Source organism: Pleurodeles waltl, chromosome 4_1 (genome assembly GCF_031143425.1).
Source record: "Pleurodeles waltl isolate 20211129_DDA chromosome 4_1, aPleWal1.hap1.20221129, whole genome shotgun sequence".
Taxonomy (NCBI): Eukaryota; Metazoa; Chordata; class Amphibia; order Caudata; family Salamandridae; genus Pleurodeles; species Pleurodeles waltl.
In genome coordinates this window covers 825307386-825323301 of record NC_090442.1, presented here as the reverse complement: position 1 = coordinate 825323301, position 15916 = coordinate 825307386, and the positions used below count along the sequence as shown (strand labels likewise).

General features: G+C 46.1%; 1 protein-coding gene across 1 annotated transcript in view; it reads left to right on the top strand.

The window, feature by feature from the left end:
* Positions 1-15916, top strand: part of TRHDE (thyrotropin releasing hormone degrading enzyme) — a 2205852-nt gene that overhangs the window by 2054136 nt on the left and 135800 nt on the right. The window contains exons 16-17 of the mRNA XM_069229561.1: positions 1917-2084; positions 2951-3091. Of these exons, the coding sequence (XP_069085662.1) occupies positions 1917-2084; positions 2951-3091 (309 nt within the window). The remainder of the gene's footprint in view (positions 1-1916; positions 2085-2950; positions 3092-15916) is intronic.

Genomic DNA, 15916 nt, shown 5'->3' with positions numbered 1-15916 from the left:
GTAGGTTGAAACACTGGAAACCCCAAATTGTCCCGTACATGTGCCATCACATCCCACATCTCCTCCCTGGAGACATATTTACCCCCAGAGGACGTAGATGGAGCTTCCCCTTCCTCACTCTCTGAGGAGGACTTCCCTGCAGATGCAGGTGTATGGGTAGCCTTAGACCGACTAGGCCTGGCCCTCCCTGCTTGAAGAGTCTCTGGAAACAGCCACTTCGATCATCTCTTGCACCTCCTCCCTGGACATGAGAGGCGCAGCACCACCACCCGGAATCTGGTGGCCCCCAGGGTTCGAAACGCCAGCAGCACCTTCCTCCTCTGAGGAGGAAGAAAAAACAATCCTCCGTCTCTTAGCCTGCGCTTTAGGCATGATAGCATCAAAAAACACACTGCCACCAACCCTAAAACACCCCCAAATATACAGGGCCCAGGACCTCCCACAACACCACCATCAACCAATCCACCCAAAGGTCAAATCAAAAATTATATTCAAAATGCGGGCCAAACGCTCCTCGGCATCTCTATGCGGCTCCGCGGCATAGAAAACCGGAACTTGACGCCCCGGCCACCAAGAGCCGGCTGACCCCGTCAGCCATCTCCCAGGACGCGTCTTACGAGCAGCCCCGCCTGCTCAGAAAAGAAGCGCCCGGCTGAAGCACACCTCGCGGAGCTCCGCGTCCCGAGGAGTGCACACAACGATGTCCCCCAGGCCCCACCGTGGAGGTAAGAGAAAAGGAACGTCTAGCCTGGGCTAGACAAAAAGAACAGGAGGGGGTAGGGGTGGGGGGGGGGGGTTTAAGAGGGGAAGGGAGGGTCTAGTGGGAGGCAGGAAGCCTCATTGGTTTAAAGGAAGGCGAGGGAGGGACGGGAGGTAATGCCCCATGGAATTCCCATTCTGTGGGGTTTATCTCATATATTTGTCACCTGCTATACACGGGTGATACATGTATACTGGAATCTCTGATTGAGGTGGAGGGTGAGGGAAGAGAGTGGGACAGTAGGGAAGATAACAGGAAGGTTAATTCTGGCAGGTGGCGCATTTCATGCTGACCTGTGTAAGAAAAGAAACAAAAAACAGAAATTAGGCTTGGCTACTGCTGCATTTACATCCTCATACAATTTTACTGTGCAGAATTAACACACAGTAAAATTGGGTCGCCTGATCCCACAACTAGGAAACCCGGCTATGGAAAAATCCATCCCACTTGGAATGAGGTGGAGTGGAATTCCATGAGATTCTGCTTCACCTGACTCGTATTGCAAGCCTAAAGGGTTGTATATAAATATTACAAGAGAAGAAGCAACGGGGTGGTAAGAAGGCATTGCTAGGGTGTGTATTAGAGCAAAACAAGATAATAATATGAGGAATTACATTTATTTATAACACGGAAGGATTTTGTAGGCAGGAACCAAATATGAGAATTCTTCAAGAGTTCTGATCAGAAATGGTGGAAATAGGTTCAACTGGAATATATCCCTAGAATAGCATTTTTTTTCATCTCACACAGTTCCGTTTTTTCAATATTGAAGAAAGTTACTTCAGATTGTCTCTGCTTAAGAAATTGTATATTTCGAAGATAATGATAATAAGCACAACCCATCAAAGTATGTGTAATGTCTAACAACAGCAGCAATTAAAAATTCACTAAAGTGAAATCCGACCTATAAAGGAAATAAAGTGCATAAACATAATGATCGTAAAGTGACAGCCTTATTATTACTATAATACATAAAATATCTACTGTTCCACATGCGGTAGTGCATAACTATATCAGACAGGTAGTTTTATCAGAGCAACACTGTCTCCTTATCCACTCATCCTAATGATGTCAACATTTACGAATACATTGCTTCTTACTCTCGGCATTTTTTGCTGTTCTGTTAACTGAGTGTGTTTACCTTTGCTTTTTGTAGCATTCCACCAAATGTCAGAGACATCGTCTACTGCACAGGCGTTTCTTTGATGGACGAGGATGTGTGGGAGTTTATATGGATGAAATTCCACTCTTCTACCGCAGTATCAGAAAAGAAAATATTGCTTGAAGCTCTGACCTGCAGCGATGACAGGAACCTGTTAAACAGGTGGGTTTTGTTTTACATTGTGTATTATACAACTTGTCAGGGGCATTCCTCGTCATTAAATAGTAGCAGAGAAGTTGACATGTTATCTGGGGATGGGAAAGTTTAATTTATTTGACTTGTGGTGTGAATGAATGCTCTTCAGCCTCCCCACCTTCCCAATTCGTGATGTTACAGAAATTGGCATTTTACGACCTTTGACAATCCTCATAGCCCACCGAATGGCAACCGAAACAATGGATAGTAACAGGACTACCCGAACCAAATGGTGGAACTTGCAAAGATTAAAACCAGCTTTGTCAGTAGTCATGGTGGTTAAACCACACAATTTGCAAAGCAGTCCATCCGGTTTGTCGGCGAACAAAAGCAATAGGAGCTGCTTTTCCTAGATTCTCCAGATCATAATAATGTTTGACTTTGAACAGCATCAATAATGTTCTTCACTTCATGCAAGTGTCTCTATATTTACTGTAACATCTACAATGTGGTATCTTACCCATAATTAGGAGCTCTTTTCCCATGAAACATAGATCACCTCTTTCTTTTTTGTCTTGTGCTACACCTTTTCGGGGTTGCAAATAACTTTACATCTCCTCAAAATTATATGTGTACAAAGTTGTGAAGTCCTATGACGTTCAACTGTGCAGATATGTTTTTAAAGTTGGGAGCTTTTGGTTATGCACTTGAAAAAAAAGCCTTTTTAAGTGGCCCATAAACCAGTCCAGCCTCTGAATGCACTTTTCTCCTCATTCTGTGACTCTTTGATACCCTTAGAAGCTGAATTAATGATATCAGTGCTATTAATATTCTCACAGTCAAGAAAATTAGCAACTCTAAAGATGTCATTTCCGATATGATTCTATTTTTAGACTTCTTAACCTCTCCCTGAATTCTGAGGTGGTGCTGGATCAGGACGCAATTGATGTAATCATCCATGTAGCACGGAACCCGCATGGACGTGATTTAGCCTGGAAGTTCTTCAGAGATAAATGGAAAATTCTGAATGCTAGGTAAGGCCTATACGTTCTCCTTGCCTTTATATTGGGGATTTCTGATTTAGGAACATGTCACTACCTCTCAGAGAAATTGTAAGACTTGGGCAAAGCTGGCAATTGCCAGGGGTCCCCCACCTTAGCAAGAGCCCCCCTGGGAAAGTGAACATTCTCTCTATTCTACCTCTGTCTATTCAGTTTCTCCCTTCAAACCACTGTGCCTATATGCCTGCTTGTAACTCTTACTTTCTCTCTCTCTACCCAGTGTCATCTTACTGATTTTAGGGGTCTCGAGGAGGACATATTTCATCTGTTTTTTTTTTGTGACCCTGCTAAAAGTAAACATATAATTCAGTATTGTTTGACATGGCTTGACTTAGCAGGAAATGAGTAATAAAATTCAAATTTGTTCCATACAAACCCTCTCCCCAAATATGTCTTAACCGAGGCCCCCAAAATCCTTAACATGACCCAGGTGGGGATATGTGTTCACTGTATTCGTACCAGGAACCATGATCTTTCAGCATTCATATGTTATAACTTATAAAGCTTGATTTCTTTTGTCTGTCGGATATAATATTTGGATATTTTGTACTAATCAGTACGTTACATATGCTTCAACATCATTTTATGCCCCATAATCATATCTGTCATCGGTTGTAAATACAACGTATTCTAGGTAATGAGAATACCTATTCAAATGAATTGGCTTTGTGAAATTCACTGTGACTAGCGTTAGTTACGTTTACATCACAGTTTCCGTGCTAAGAATGAGGACAAACATGAAAATGGTATTGTGTTACTATAAATGATTGAAGGAACACTAATTAATATTATTAACACCTGGGTGTGCATTTGGCTGACGATCTGCCCCTGTACAAATGCTGTTTGTGCCCGGGTGGGAGTGTTATTGTGCCGGATTTAGATCTAATGATAAAATAATAGGAAATAACGTGAAAATAATTTTGGCACTTTTTTTTGCTTCTGCTATTAGTCTTAGACTATTGGTTTCCACTTGCATTTACCACCTGGCTGTACCTACTGACTCAAGCACAGGTTGTTGCGCAATTAATTGGCGCGAATGCAGTTTGCACCAGATTTTACTTTACTAGTTGCAGCTAAATGCTACCATTAGCATTTAATTTTTGTTCTGGATCATATTGTGTACCAAAGACCAAATATTGATTATTTACCATCCTTGCTGTATTACCAAAGATGGGGACAAAAAATACAGAAAAGTTAGTGTTTGTGGGAAGATCGACGCTTTTGTGTGGACCCTTCATATTTGTAACTGGATAGCAGGCATATATGGGTCACTGGCTACTTAAAGTCTCATAAACACCTCACAATGCATGTGTTCTACTAAAAAACAATCTGCATTACAATATCAGAAAAAAGAGGCGAGTGGTCATAAATTCAAATGCCCAGTGTGGCACTACACTAAGAATGTAGGGCTGAGATGCTGCAGTATTAACATATCTGGTTGACCCATTTTCACATGTTCACATTCACTTTTGACAAGCAGGTTTCTATGTAAAAAGAGACAGAAGCGCCTGTTAACGCATACAGTGCCTTTGACGTTGACAATGATGTTCCATATTTAAAAACAAAATCCGTGTAACTTAAGGAGAGACGAGATATTTCGTTCTCATGACATGTTACAAACTTGTGAAAATCTGGCTCAGTGGTGCAGTTAGGTTTTTAGAACAGATGTCGAAAAAATGAGATCTGTGAAGTTTTTTCCCCTTTTTTTGACTTATGAACTGATCTCTTCAAAGCCATGTTTTGCTAGGCAGGCACATTTTGTAGTGTGTATGATTTTATTGCCCAGAGCGCGTCCCACCTGCTAAGTCCTCTGTTTCGAGTAAAATGACTGTTTCCTTGCACAAGGTCTTCTACGGAGCTAAGTATCAGCAAGGCAATAGGCATTTTTTACTGCAGTGGATCCTATGAACACCTCCTTATACTGGTAATATAGTCATGTGGGGAATGAGGAAAGTCAATCATTGTCCTCCTCAAAGTTAAGAAGTATTTATGGAATTTTCATCCCCATGTCAAAGACAGGGTACAGTGCAGCCGCAGCCTGTCCTTTATGGCGGAGGGGCCATTCCCCCCCCCCCACCTTTTGCCCCTCATGAAGAATGCCTGTCAGGCTGAGAAAAGGTCAGCCTGACAGACTTCCTTCATGTTCAGCTCAGGCAGCCAGGAGCGAGACATGTGCGATTTGCGCAGACTCCTGGCTGCCTGAGCTGAACTTTGCTGGGCTGAGGAGGTCACAGCTCCTATGGGCGTGACCCCCTCAGCTCAGCAAAGGTGCTTCGAGGCCCTTCCCCTCGGTGACTAGGGGAAGCCTCACCCATTGACTTCAACCTGGGGGCTTCAGGTTTAAGCCCTGAAGTGCCCAGGGTGAGTGTCAATCAGTGACACCTCATCACAGAGTGGGATGGGGTCAGCAGTCTCACTGACCCCATCCCACTCTGTGATGAAGTTGAGACTGCTGCCTTCCCTCATTGGCTGACCTAAGGGCAGCCAATGAGGGAAGGCAGCAGTCCCAATACTCCTGGGACCTCCGAGATGAAGGTAAGTGTGTGTGTGTGTTTTAAATGAATGTTTTGTGTGTGCGTGCATGTATGTTTGAATGTTGATGAGTGTTGTGAATGGATGTGCGTGAGAACAGGTTTTCAGCAGGCAGAGAGAGGTCTTCTCCCAAACTTGATTCCAAATCTTTTTCTTTCAGGAAACGTCGTTTTCAGCCCTGTTTTTCTTCTAAGAAGTCTGCTCCTTCGGGGAGGGGTGGATTCAAGAAGGGGTCCTGACAATCATTGTGGGCCAGGCATAGGGACGGTTGGGGGACGGCTAAGGCACTTTCTTTCCGTTTGGCAGGAGAGTGTCAGCGATCGCTGGGTGCTGGACATTGTGAACAAGGGCTACGCCATAGATTTTGAAATGGTACCTCCGGATACCGGGGTGCGCCCTATTCCCCTGCCTGTGGACGGGGGCCAGAAGCAGGCGTTGTTGGACTTTTTGCCTTACGCAGGGTCATCCCCAGTCTTTTTGCCTCCTTCCTCCTGGTTTTTCTGACCTCTCGCTGTTGGCTCTAGGACTCTGAGCACTTTATCACTGCTGACCAGTGCTAAAGTGCAGGTGCTGTCCAATATAAAGTTGGTATGAATGGCTTATACCTAATTGGCATATTTAATTTTCCTATAAGTCCCTTGTACAGTGGTATCTCTATACCCAGGGCCTTTAAATTAAATACTACTAGTGGGCCTGGAGCGCTGCTTGCGCCACCCACTGAAGTAAACTTTTAAACCTGTCTCAGGCATGCTAGCGCAGGGCCTGTGTGTGCAGTTTTCTGCCACAGGGACCTGGCATCTAAACTTACTTGCCAGGCCCAGAACTCCCCTTATACTACATGTAAGTCACCCCTAAGGTACGCCCTAGCTCGCCCTATGGGCACGGTACCATTTATGTAGAAAGGCAGGACATGTGCCATATTGCATGGCCTGTCCTGGTAGTGACAAACAGCCTAACTTGGTGTCTCACTGCTGTGAGTGCTGCCTTCTCATATGATTGCATTAGAAATGCCCTGCCTTATGTGTAAAGGGTATTGTCTGATTTATGAGGGGTAGCGTAGCCGTGTTTGGTATGGTTGTGATGGTGATAACAAATACTGCTTACTGGTTTGGGTGTATTTTTTATCACTATCACAGAAATGCCACTTCTAAAAAGTGCGCATTTATCCGTGCTTATGACTCTGGTGTTTTGCAGCTTGACTCCAATCCACGTCTGGGCAGAGGGACAGTTGGGGCTTTGTGGATACTTTTCAGACAGCCTGTACACAGGGAGGGTGGAGGTGTCACAGAGGTGCATCTGCATAATGAATAGTCTTCCTGGGCTGAGAGAAGGGAGAGGCGGAGCACACCTACATTTGTAAAGGCTGTGCCCTGGCCTCACACAATAGGGTCGTTAACCACCCACTGATGTTTGGAGCCTGTGCTGAAAGGAGAGAGGGGGCACTCCCAGAACCAGTTGTAACTGGCTGGAACCTCCTTTCCCTACCATTGTAAAACACTGTAAGAACTGACTATAAGTACAGGGGAATTTTCCCCACATTTTGGAGACGTTTTGAACTTAACTGGAACTAGACACAGACTACCGGAAGGACTCACCAGGAACCGCCATAGACTGCTGCTGCTGTGCTGACCTGTGACCTGCTTGGTCACTGAGAAGGACTTGCCACATGCTGCACCCCCCTTGTGCTGGCCTGTTGATGGGCCCTCCATCTGTGGGCCTTGTCTTGGGAGTCTGTCCACCAGGAGCAGGGTGCTGTGGCCCCTGACCCCTGTTGCCTTGTGAAGCATGAAGGAGTGCCAAAATTAGCGCTTTGGGGAAAGCGCTACACCTTTAAATTCTTAAAAATGCTGTGAGCGTGCGTTTTTATGCCAGAAGTCACTGCCGCAACCCGGGCTGTACATCCGGCTGTGGCGCTTTGAAAAGCGCCCTTTAATTGCTGCCCGGATCGCCGCCGCAGCCCGGGAGGCTGCATTCCTGGAAGCGCGAGTGCCGCACACCTTCTAGTGCCCCCAGGGCACTAGGAAAACGAAGCTGAAGAATCCGGAGCAAGCGTGCTCCTAGCGGTGCCCCCGCGGTAGGGATCGATCCGAGGAGCGCCACCGGGGCACCAGCAGGCCCGGCTTTGGGCCAGAGCGTCATCGGAGCAGGAGGGAGAGGAGGACACCTCTCCCTCACTTGCTCAAGCCCCGGAGGGCTCTTCTGGAGCGTGCGGGCGGGGCGGCAGCCTTATCGGAGGCTCACCCGTGCCGCGGGTTCTCTTTTGGGCCCCCACTCGTGGGCCAGTGGCATTGTTTGGTGGGGTCTCCCCCCTGGTGAGGGTTGGTAGAGGCCCGGGGAGACCCCGGGAGATCGCGGGTCCCTGGAGGGGCCCGTTTTCAATCCAGAGGGGGTGCGTAGCGCCCCCCTCCTCCCTTAAGGATTTCCGTGACCTGGGCCCCCCTCGTGAGGGCTGGTAGAGGCCTAGGGGGCCCCCAGTTATCACGGTCCCAGGAGGGGCCCGTCCATTATATAGAGGAGGTGCGTGCCACCCTCCTCTCCTCAAGGGATGTCAGAGGCCCCCGTTTTGCGCAGAGGAGCGCCGGGTGCCCCAATGTTCGTCTTTTAGGCACTGGAGGTGCCTTCATCAACTCAGGTACTGTTTACAGGGACAATATATCTCAGGAGTTCCTTTTAGAGACTTTAGTGGATTGATATTTTGCCTACCTGTTTTTGATGTGTGATGATGCTTTTACATATATGGGCAAATGTTCCTTTTATGGGCATGACTTGCTAATATGTTTCCCTAACTTGCCACATGTTTTCTAATGTTCCTACTATGGGCGTTTTATGATATTCTTATGACAAGTGCTCTAATGTCATAATGTGTTTCCTGACTACTGCTTATGTTGCAGAATACTGAGTAACCTGTGTGTTATGTGTGACTACTTCTAATTTGCAGAGTAACTAATGTGTAACGTTCTGACAACTGCTAAGGTAGCAGGATAGTACTGATATGTGATGTTGGGTCTGATAATTGCGTTGTGTACAATACAGTATATTTTCATGTAATCTGGTGTTGTGTTTCCTTTGTGGTGGGGATATTGCGTCACAGGTGTTGTGTGTGTTGTGCAAACGCTTTACACATTGCCTCTGGGATAAGCCAGACTGCTCGTGCCAAGCTACCAAGGAGGTGAGCAGGGGTTATCTTGGATGTGTAACCCCCTTGCCCTGACTAGAGTGGGTAAGTTCTGCCTGGCTGAGGTGCATACCCTAGCCAATCAGAGACCCCATTTCGAACAGGGGCCATCTCCCATGTTCCAGTGTGGGAGAGAGGTCTGGGCACTTATTCCACCTTGTTCCTTGTGCCAAAGGTGTCAGGGTTTTTTTGTTCTGTCCTAAAGGGGGTGAATTCCTGGATCAAGACTGTACATTTCTGTATGCTTTCCATTCAGGCGATTTTTCCTCTGGTCAGTCCAGGGGATTTCCTGGGATCTCTGGATCTGTGGGATGCTTACCTGCATGGTCCGGTGGCTCTCTCTTCTTGGAGGTTCCTACGCTTTGTGGTGGTACAGGACCAGTTTCAGTTTTGTGTTCTGCCGTTTGGCCTCAAGTCCTCTCCTTGAATCTTCACCAAGGTGCTGGCCCCTCTGGTGGCTTTTCTACATTCCGAAGGGGTGTTTGTACATCCTTATTTAGACGATATTCTAATCCAAGCGCCCTCTCGGGTTCTGTTGGTCCTGCAAAACCACGTTTTTTTGGTCAACTGGGGGAAGTCAGATTTGGTTCCTTCCCAGGATCTGGTTTTTCTCGGGCCCAGTTTCTGACTCTTCAAGGCTTGGTGACTGTGTCGGAGAAGCAGTTAGTGAGCCTCCAGTCACAGGTGTGGTCAATTTTGTCGCATCCAGCTCCCAGAGCCCTTCAGTTGTTGCGTCTGCAGGGTCATTTGGCATCGGTGATTTTTCTAGTGCCATGGGCGCGGTTCCATCTTCTTTGCCTGGTGAACTGTTTTCTAGTTCATTGGTCTCCGGGGTCGAGTTCTCTTCGGGCACAGATTCCTGTGTCAGGGTTTGTACGCAGGGAGTTGGGTTGGTGGCTGGTGCTGGCTCATCTTCGTGTGGGGGTGCCTTTATCTCCTCTTCTCCCGGTGGTAGTGACGACAGATGCCAGCCTCTCCGGTTGGGGGGCTTGGATGGGGTCGGCTCAGGTACAGGGGTTTTGGTGGCCTCTGGAAGCCAGACGTTCCTCGAATTGGCGGGAGTTGAAAGCAGTGCTTCTAGCTCTGATTCATTTTCAGGACTCCCTGAAAGGTTTAGCGGTTCTTATTTGGACAGACAACTTGGTGACCAAAGCTTACGTGAACCGGCAGGGGGGAACCAGGTCGCGGCGACTGTTCCGCATCGCAAGGAAAATATTTGTTTGGGCACAAAAGTGGGTTCTTTCCCTGCGAGCCACCTACATTCAGGGGGGTGGTCGATGTTCGGGCAGATCTTCTGAGCCAGGTCATACCTTCGTCTCAGCTTTTCTCCCTCCGGTTGTCTCTGTTTCGTCACCTGGTTCACCTGTGGGGTCTTCCGGTGGTGGATGTGTTTGCCTCTCCAGAGAATGCAAAAGTCAGTCATTTTTGCTCCCGGTTTCTTTGTCCTCAGGCTTGGGCGGTGGACAGGAAGTCGTGTCCTTGGCCTCAGGGTCTTTTGTACGCATTCCTGCCCTTCCAGTTGCTCCGTGCATTTCTGGTGAGGGTACGTCTTCTGAAGGCCAGGGTTCTATTGATTGCACCCCATTGGCCGAGGGCAAATTGGTTTCCGTTGCTTCGGTTGATGGGTTCGGATCACGTATGGACTCTTCCTCTCTGTCCCTCGCCTCTGGAGTTTCCTTGCCTCCCGATGGGGTCATTGAGGCGGTTGCACTTGACAGCCTGGAAGTTGAACAAAGGGGTTTGACGGGTTTAGGGGTTCTGGTAGCTTTGAGTTCTACTTTACTGGCTTCACGGCGGCGTTCCACTTTGGTGTCTTACGGTCAGCAGTGGAAGGTTTTTTCTTCTTGGGGTTTCCGGCATAGGTTAGATCCCACGTCTGCTTTTCTATTTGAGGTGATGCAGTTTTTACAGGATGGAGCCCAGTTGGGTTTGTCTGCGGCTTCCCTGAGGGTGCAGTGGGCGGTGATTCAGACTTTTAGGGGACCATGGCGTATTCTCTCTGATGAGGGTCATTTGATGCCTTGGTTTTTCCAGGGTCTTCTTAACTTGTATCCTCGTACGGTGCGGTCCTTTCCTTCCTGGGATCTTTCTTTGGTGGTGGATGCTTTGACTGTTTCTCCCTTTGAACCTCTGGGTTCCTGTGACTTGCGTCATCTTTCTTTGAAAACTTTTTTTCTAGTGGCCATTACTTCGGCCCGCCGTTTGGGGGAGTTGGGGGCCTTGGCCTGCTCTTTTCCTTCTTGTAAAGGTTTTTCCGGATCGGGTGGTGCTTATACCAGTTCCTTCGTTTGTTCCCAAAGTGAATTTGTCTTTCCATGCTCGCCAGGAGGTTATCCTTCCTTCTTTTTGTCCCGAACCTTCCCCGGATGAGGAGGTTCGGTTGCATTCGTTAGATGTGCGGCGGGCTTTGTTGGAGTATCTGCAGGTGGTTGTTCCTTTCCGGAAAGAAGATTCTCTGTTTGTGAATTTCGGTCCAGCTCGGAAGGGGGAAAAGCCGGCCACTGCTTCCTTGAGTCGGTGGGTTCGCTCTCTGATTTTGATGGCTTATTCTTTGAAAGGGGTGGTTCCGCCCCAAGGGATTCAGGGCCATTCTACCAGGGGTATGGCTGCTACGGTAGCGGAGCTTCAGGGCGCTTCTGTGGTGGAAATTTGCAGGGCCGCTACTTGGGCCTCACCTTTGACCTTTGTTCGTCATTACAGACTGGCAGACTTGGGCAGTTTGGAGTCGGTATTCAGTCACCGTGTCTTGTCCTCTATGATGTAATAGGAGGGTGGTTAGTCGGTGTCCTTGTTGGTTGTGATTAAACTTGTTGCAACTCAGTGTCCGTCTCCTGTTTTCTCTTGCTATGTCTCATTGGTTAAAAGGAAGGTGAGGGAGGGACTGGAGGTAATGCGTCCATTACTTCTGTTAATGGCATTACTCCTAGTCCTACTCCCTCGCCTTCCTTTCCGTTCCCTCCCGCCCTCCCGGTACGGACCGCCTGAGTTGCTGCTAGGGCTTGTTTTTGTACAGGAGGTGGTGGTGGGGGTGGGGTGGGTTTAAGAGGAAGGGAGGGGTCTGGGGGAGGCAGGGAGCCTCATTGGTTAAAAGGAAGGTGAGAGAGTAGGACTAGGAGTAATGCCATTAACAGAAGTAATGGACGCATTAGTTTGGGATATACAGGGAAAATGGACGAACAGTGTTCAATGTGAGAGGTTAGCAAGATAGAGGAATAGATACCAGTGGGACAAGAATGTGCTGCTTAAGAAGAGAGGTGAGTGGGCCTTGATTGTAGGATTATGGAGATTTTGCATCACAGGTAACTCTTGGACTTGTGCTAGGTTAAGATGATGTTTAGAGAGTAAGGTCTTGAGAATTTTTTTAGAAGCAGAGGCGAGATAGTGTCTGGTAGATGATGAATTGGATAGAGCTTCCTCCCACTGGCTCATAACGGTAGGTGATCTTTAGGGGCATATTTATACTCTGTTTGCGCCGGAATTGCGTTGTTTTTTTTTACGCAATTCCGCCGCAAAACTAACTCCATATTTATACTTTGGCGTTAGACGCGTCTAGCGCCAAAGTCCATGAAGTTTGCGTCATTTTTTAGCGTGGACACCTACTTTGCGTTAATGATATGCAAGGTAGGCGTTCCCGTCTAAAAAATTTACTCCGAGGCATGTGCGCCGTATTTACACTCCCGGGCAAAATTCACGCCCGGGAGTGGGCGGGTAAAAATAAATGACGTACGGCCGCTTTTGCGCCGTTTTTTTGCGCCTGGTCAGGGCAGGCGTTAAGGGACCTGTGGGCTCGGAAGGAGCCCAGAGGTGCCCTCCCATCCCCCCAGGGACCCCCCCTGTCACCCTTGCCCACCCCAGGAGGACGCCTAAGGATGGAGGGACCCATCCCAGGGACATTAAGGTAAGTTCAGGTAAGTGTTTTTTTTTTTGTGGCATAGGGGGGCCTGATTTGTGCCCCCCTACATGCCACTATGCCCAATGACCATGCCCAGGGGACAGAAGTCCCCTGGGCATGGCCATTGGGCAAGGGGGCATGACTCCTGTCTTTGCTAAGACAGGAGTCATTTCTATGGGGGTTGGGAGTAAAAAAAAATGGCGCAAATCGGGTTGAGGCGAAAAATTTGCCTCAGCCTGACTTGCCCCATTTTTTGGCGCCCAAGCTCCATATCCCCCTACGCCGGCGCTGCCTGGTGTACGTCGTTTTGTTTCACGCACACCAGGCAGCGCCGGCGGCTAACGCCGGCTAATGTCATTGAATAAATACGGCGCCTGCATGGCGCTTCAGAATGGTGTTAGCCGGCGCTAATTTTTTTGACACAAAACTGTGTTAGCGCATTTTTGCGTCAAAAAGTATAAATATGGCCCTTAGTTTTTCTTTCAGCACGTCCTTAATTCCACTCACCCAATTTTTTTGATATTGGATGGAGTAGCATCATTGTAGACCAATGTTATTCTACTTACATGTAGAACAAAGAAAAGGAGGTAAGAAGGCAGCTGAGACCATACACAATCATGACGTTCATTTAGCTTGCTGTTTTAAAATTATAGTGGACTTGGTACACTTTTAGATGTTTCTTATTTGACTGGGAGGTGTTTGAGACTCGTTCAATCAGCACACTACCATCAATGTCATTTGCAAGAGGCTTGAATGCAAGCAAGCAAACCCATAAATCCACCCAAAATTAATTTTATTTTGACACAAGTACTAGATTTCAATGGCACACTTGCTATATATATTGTTGAAACTTCATTCAATGTAAACTTAATCCACCTCCATCTGCAGGCTGACGATCATACATAAAAGAAACATGCTCTAACAAAGTGTCTGGAGTAAAGTGCACCTAACCTGTCATGGGGGAAAACAAAGGCATTTGTTAGTCAGCGCGACCGTTTCATAAGCCAATAACTGAACCTGTAAATCAATGTTAGTGACTTTAAGCACATCGAGAGAGACTTTGTTTTTTAAAAAAAAAAGGATTTTGTTTTGACACTGTACATATCAAGAGGAATGACAGGTGAGCCGAAAATGAGGCGGTATTATTAAGCTATTGAAAGCTCTAGAAGGAGGTAAATTAAACTATAATGGACTCAGTAATAAAAAAGAAAAGTAAAGTGCAGGTTAATCTAAGTATGCATACTGTTTTATGTCCCAGTACAAATCATTGTCATTCGTGCTTTGTACATGGATAGTCATGGGCGACCATGGCTTTACCACTTTGGTTACATTTTAAAGTTGACAAAGTACTTTGTAGTTCCAGTGGAATAGTAAGAGTCAGTTATGGAAAGAAGATTTACACAAACCGCTTCTCTAACTTCAAAGTCTTCTTCTTGTCAGAAATCATGAATGAGCTCCCGCGAGGGCCATTGGATGTTATGAGAGTTCTTTACACGGAAATGCAGAGGTGATTGCTTGAGCATGAACGAATTTATTTGTTTTAAAATAGGATTCAGAGTTCATATTTTAGATTGTTTTTCAATACGAGAATGGATCAGTAAGTGAAGCCGTGCTTGAAGTTATTTTTCCATACATTGTTTGACAGTATCATTGTTACAGTCTTTAATCTCTGGAGAAGAAAGGATGACTCCCAGTCAACATGCAGCATATTAATATAGACTTACAAAAGCATACCACACCAGGATTTGTAGTTTTGTTTTCTCTATATAATGAATATACCATGCCTCAGGGTTACTATTGTATTAAAAAAAAAGAGCAAGGTGGCATGACATGCATTGATGTGCATTTCATGCCACCATGATTGTTTCATAGCGCGTCAACCTTCTTGAGCCCACTTAAAAGATATAGGGCCTGATTCTAACTTTGGAGGACGGTGTTAAACCGTCCCAAAAGTGGCGGATATACCACCTACCGTATTACGAGTTCCATAGGATATAATGGACTCGTAATACGGTAGGTGGTATATCCGCCACTTTTGGGACGGTTTAACACCGTCCTCCAAAGTTAGAATCAGGCCCATAATGATGTGCTCTGTGGGTCTTGGGCTTTATTGCAGATCCCTAGGTACAAAGCCTCCTCTGACGTTATGCTCCAAACATCTTAGTGGATCCCCATACCACAGCAGCATATGAACGTTTTGTTTTTCTGAGATTGTTACATATCGATCAACTAAATAGGTCATACTCTACAAACTCTTTTTTCTAGATGCAAAGTTAACTCATTGTTTTACAGATGCCAACTGTAGTTTCAACAAGTCTTCCCTACCCTCACCACTTGAGTATATTAGTTAAAAGAAAAGTGTACTAAGTCACTGGGGGACGCTCATTGGTCTATATTTCTAAACACGTTTCAGTATGAGTTAAAAAGATAGCTTTCAATCAACACAATTTTGATTGCTGAATATTAATGTAAACGTTTTGTCAAGTTATGCAGTGTTGTACAGTTCTTTTGAGGAATAATCAAATTAATAAGTAACCATTCATGTAATTAAAGTATGTTCAAATTAAGTATAGAATAAAAGACTATGCATTTCATAAAAATATCCTTACACTGTATCCCCCAATGTAGTTCTTTGCAGAAAATTTGCATCTCTAAGATGAGAAAAGCAAATGGTCGTCAGATGCAACAAGTGTTTATAAAATGTCGCTGCATCAGCATAAATCATGTTGGCCTATGGCAAGAGGAGCTCACTGTGTACTTCCAGGCAAACGATGCATCAGGCTGGTCCCATTCATGAAAGTGGCCATTTGGTCAGTATAGTGCTACGTAAACCCAGCTCCTAGATGCAGCACATGAATGGGAAATGGAAAGATTGCTTGGAATGAACATGTACCCACATTCTGGAAGGAAAAATTGATTATACAAACTAATTTCAGGGCCCACTGTGACATGGAGAATGGAACAAATGTAATTAGGCTACAAAAGTGGGACTGGAGTCTGGTGCAAAATTATGTTTTACTTAGTGCCTATGCAGGGAAGTATTGTTTAATAAAGATTTTGGAACTTCTGTTCTTTTGCGTTTTCGTGTATCATTTCTTATAGTGTATTGCTCTCACACACATTATTACATCCCTTAACACATTAGATGGCATGCCTGGTTGTGTTATCAGGCTGGTAAAGATGTAATTTTAGTTGTAAC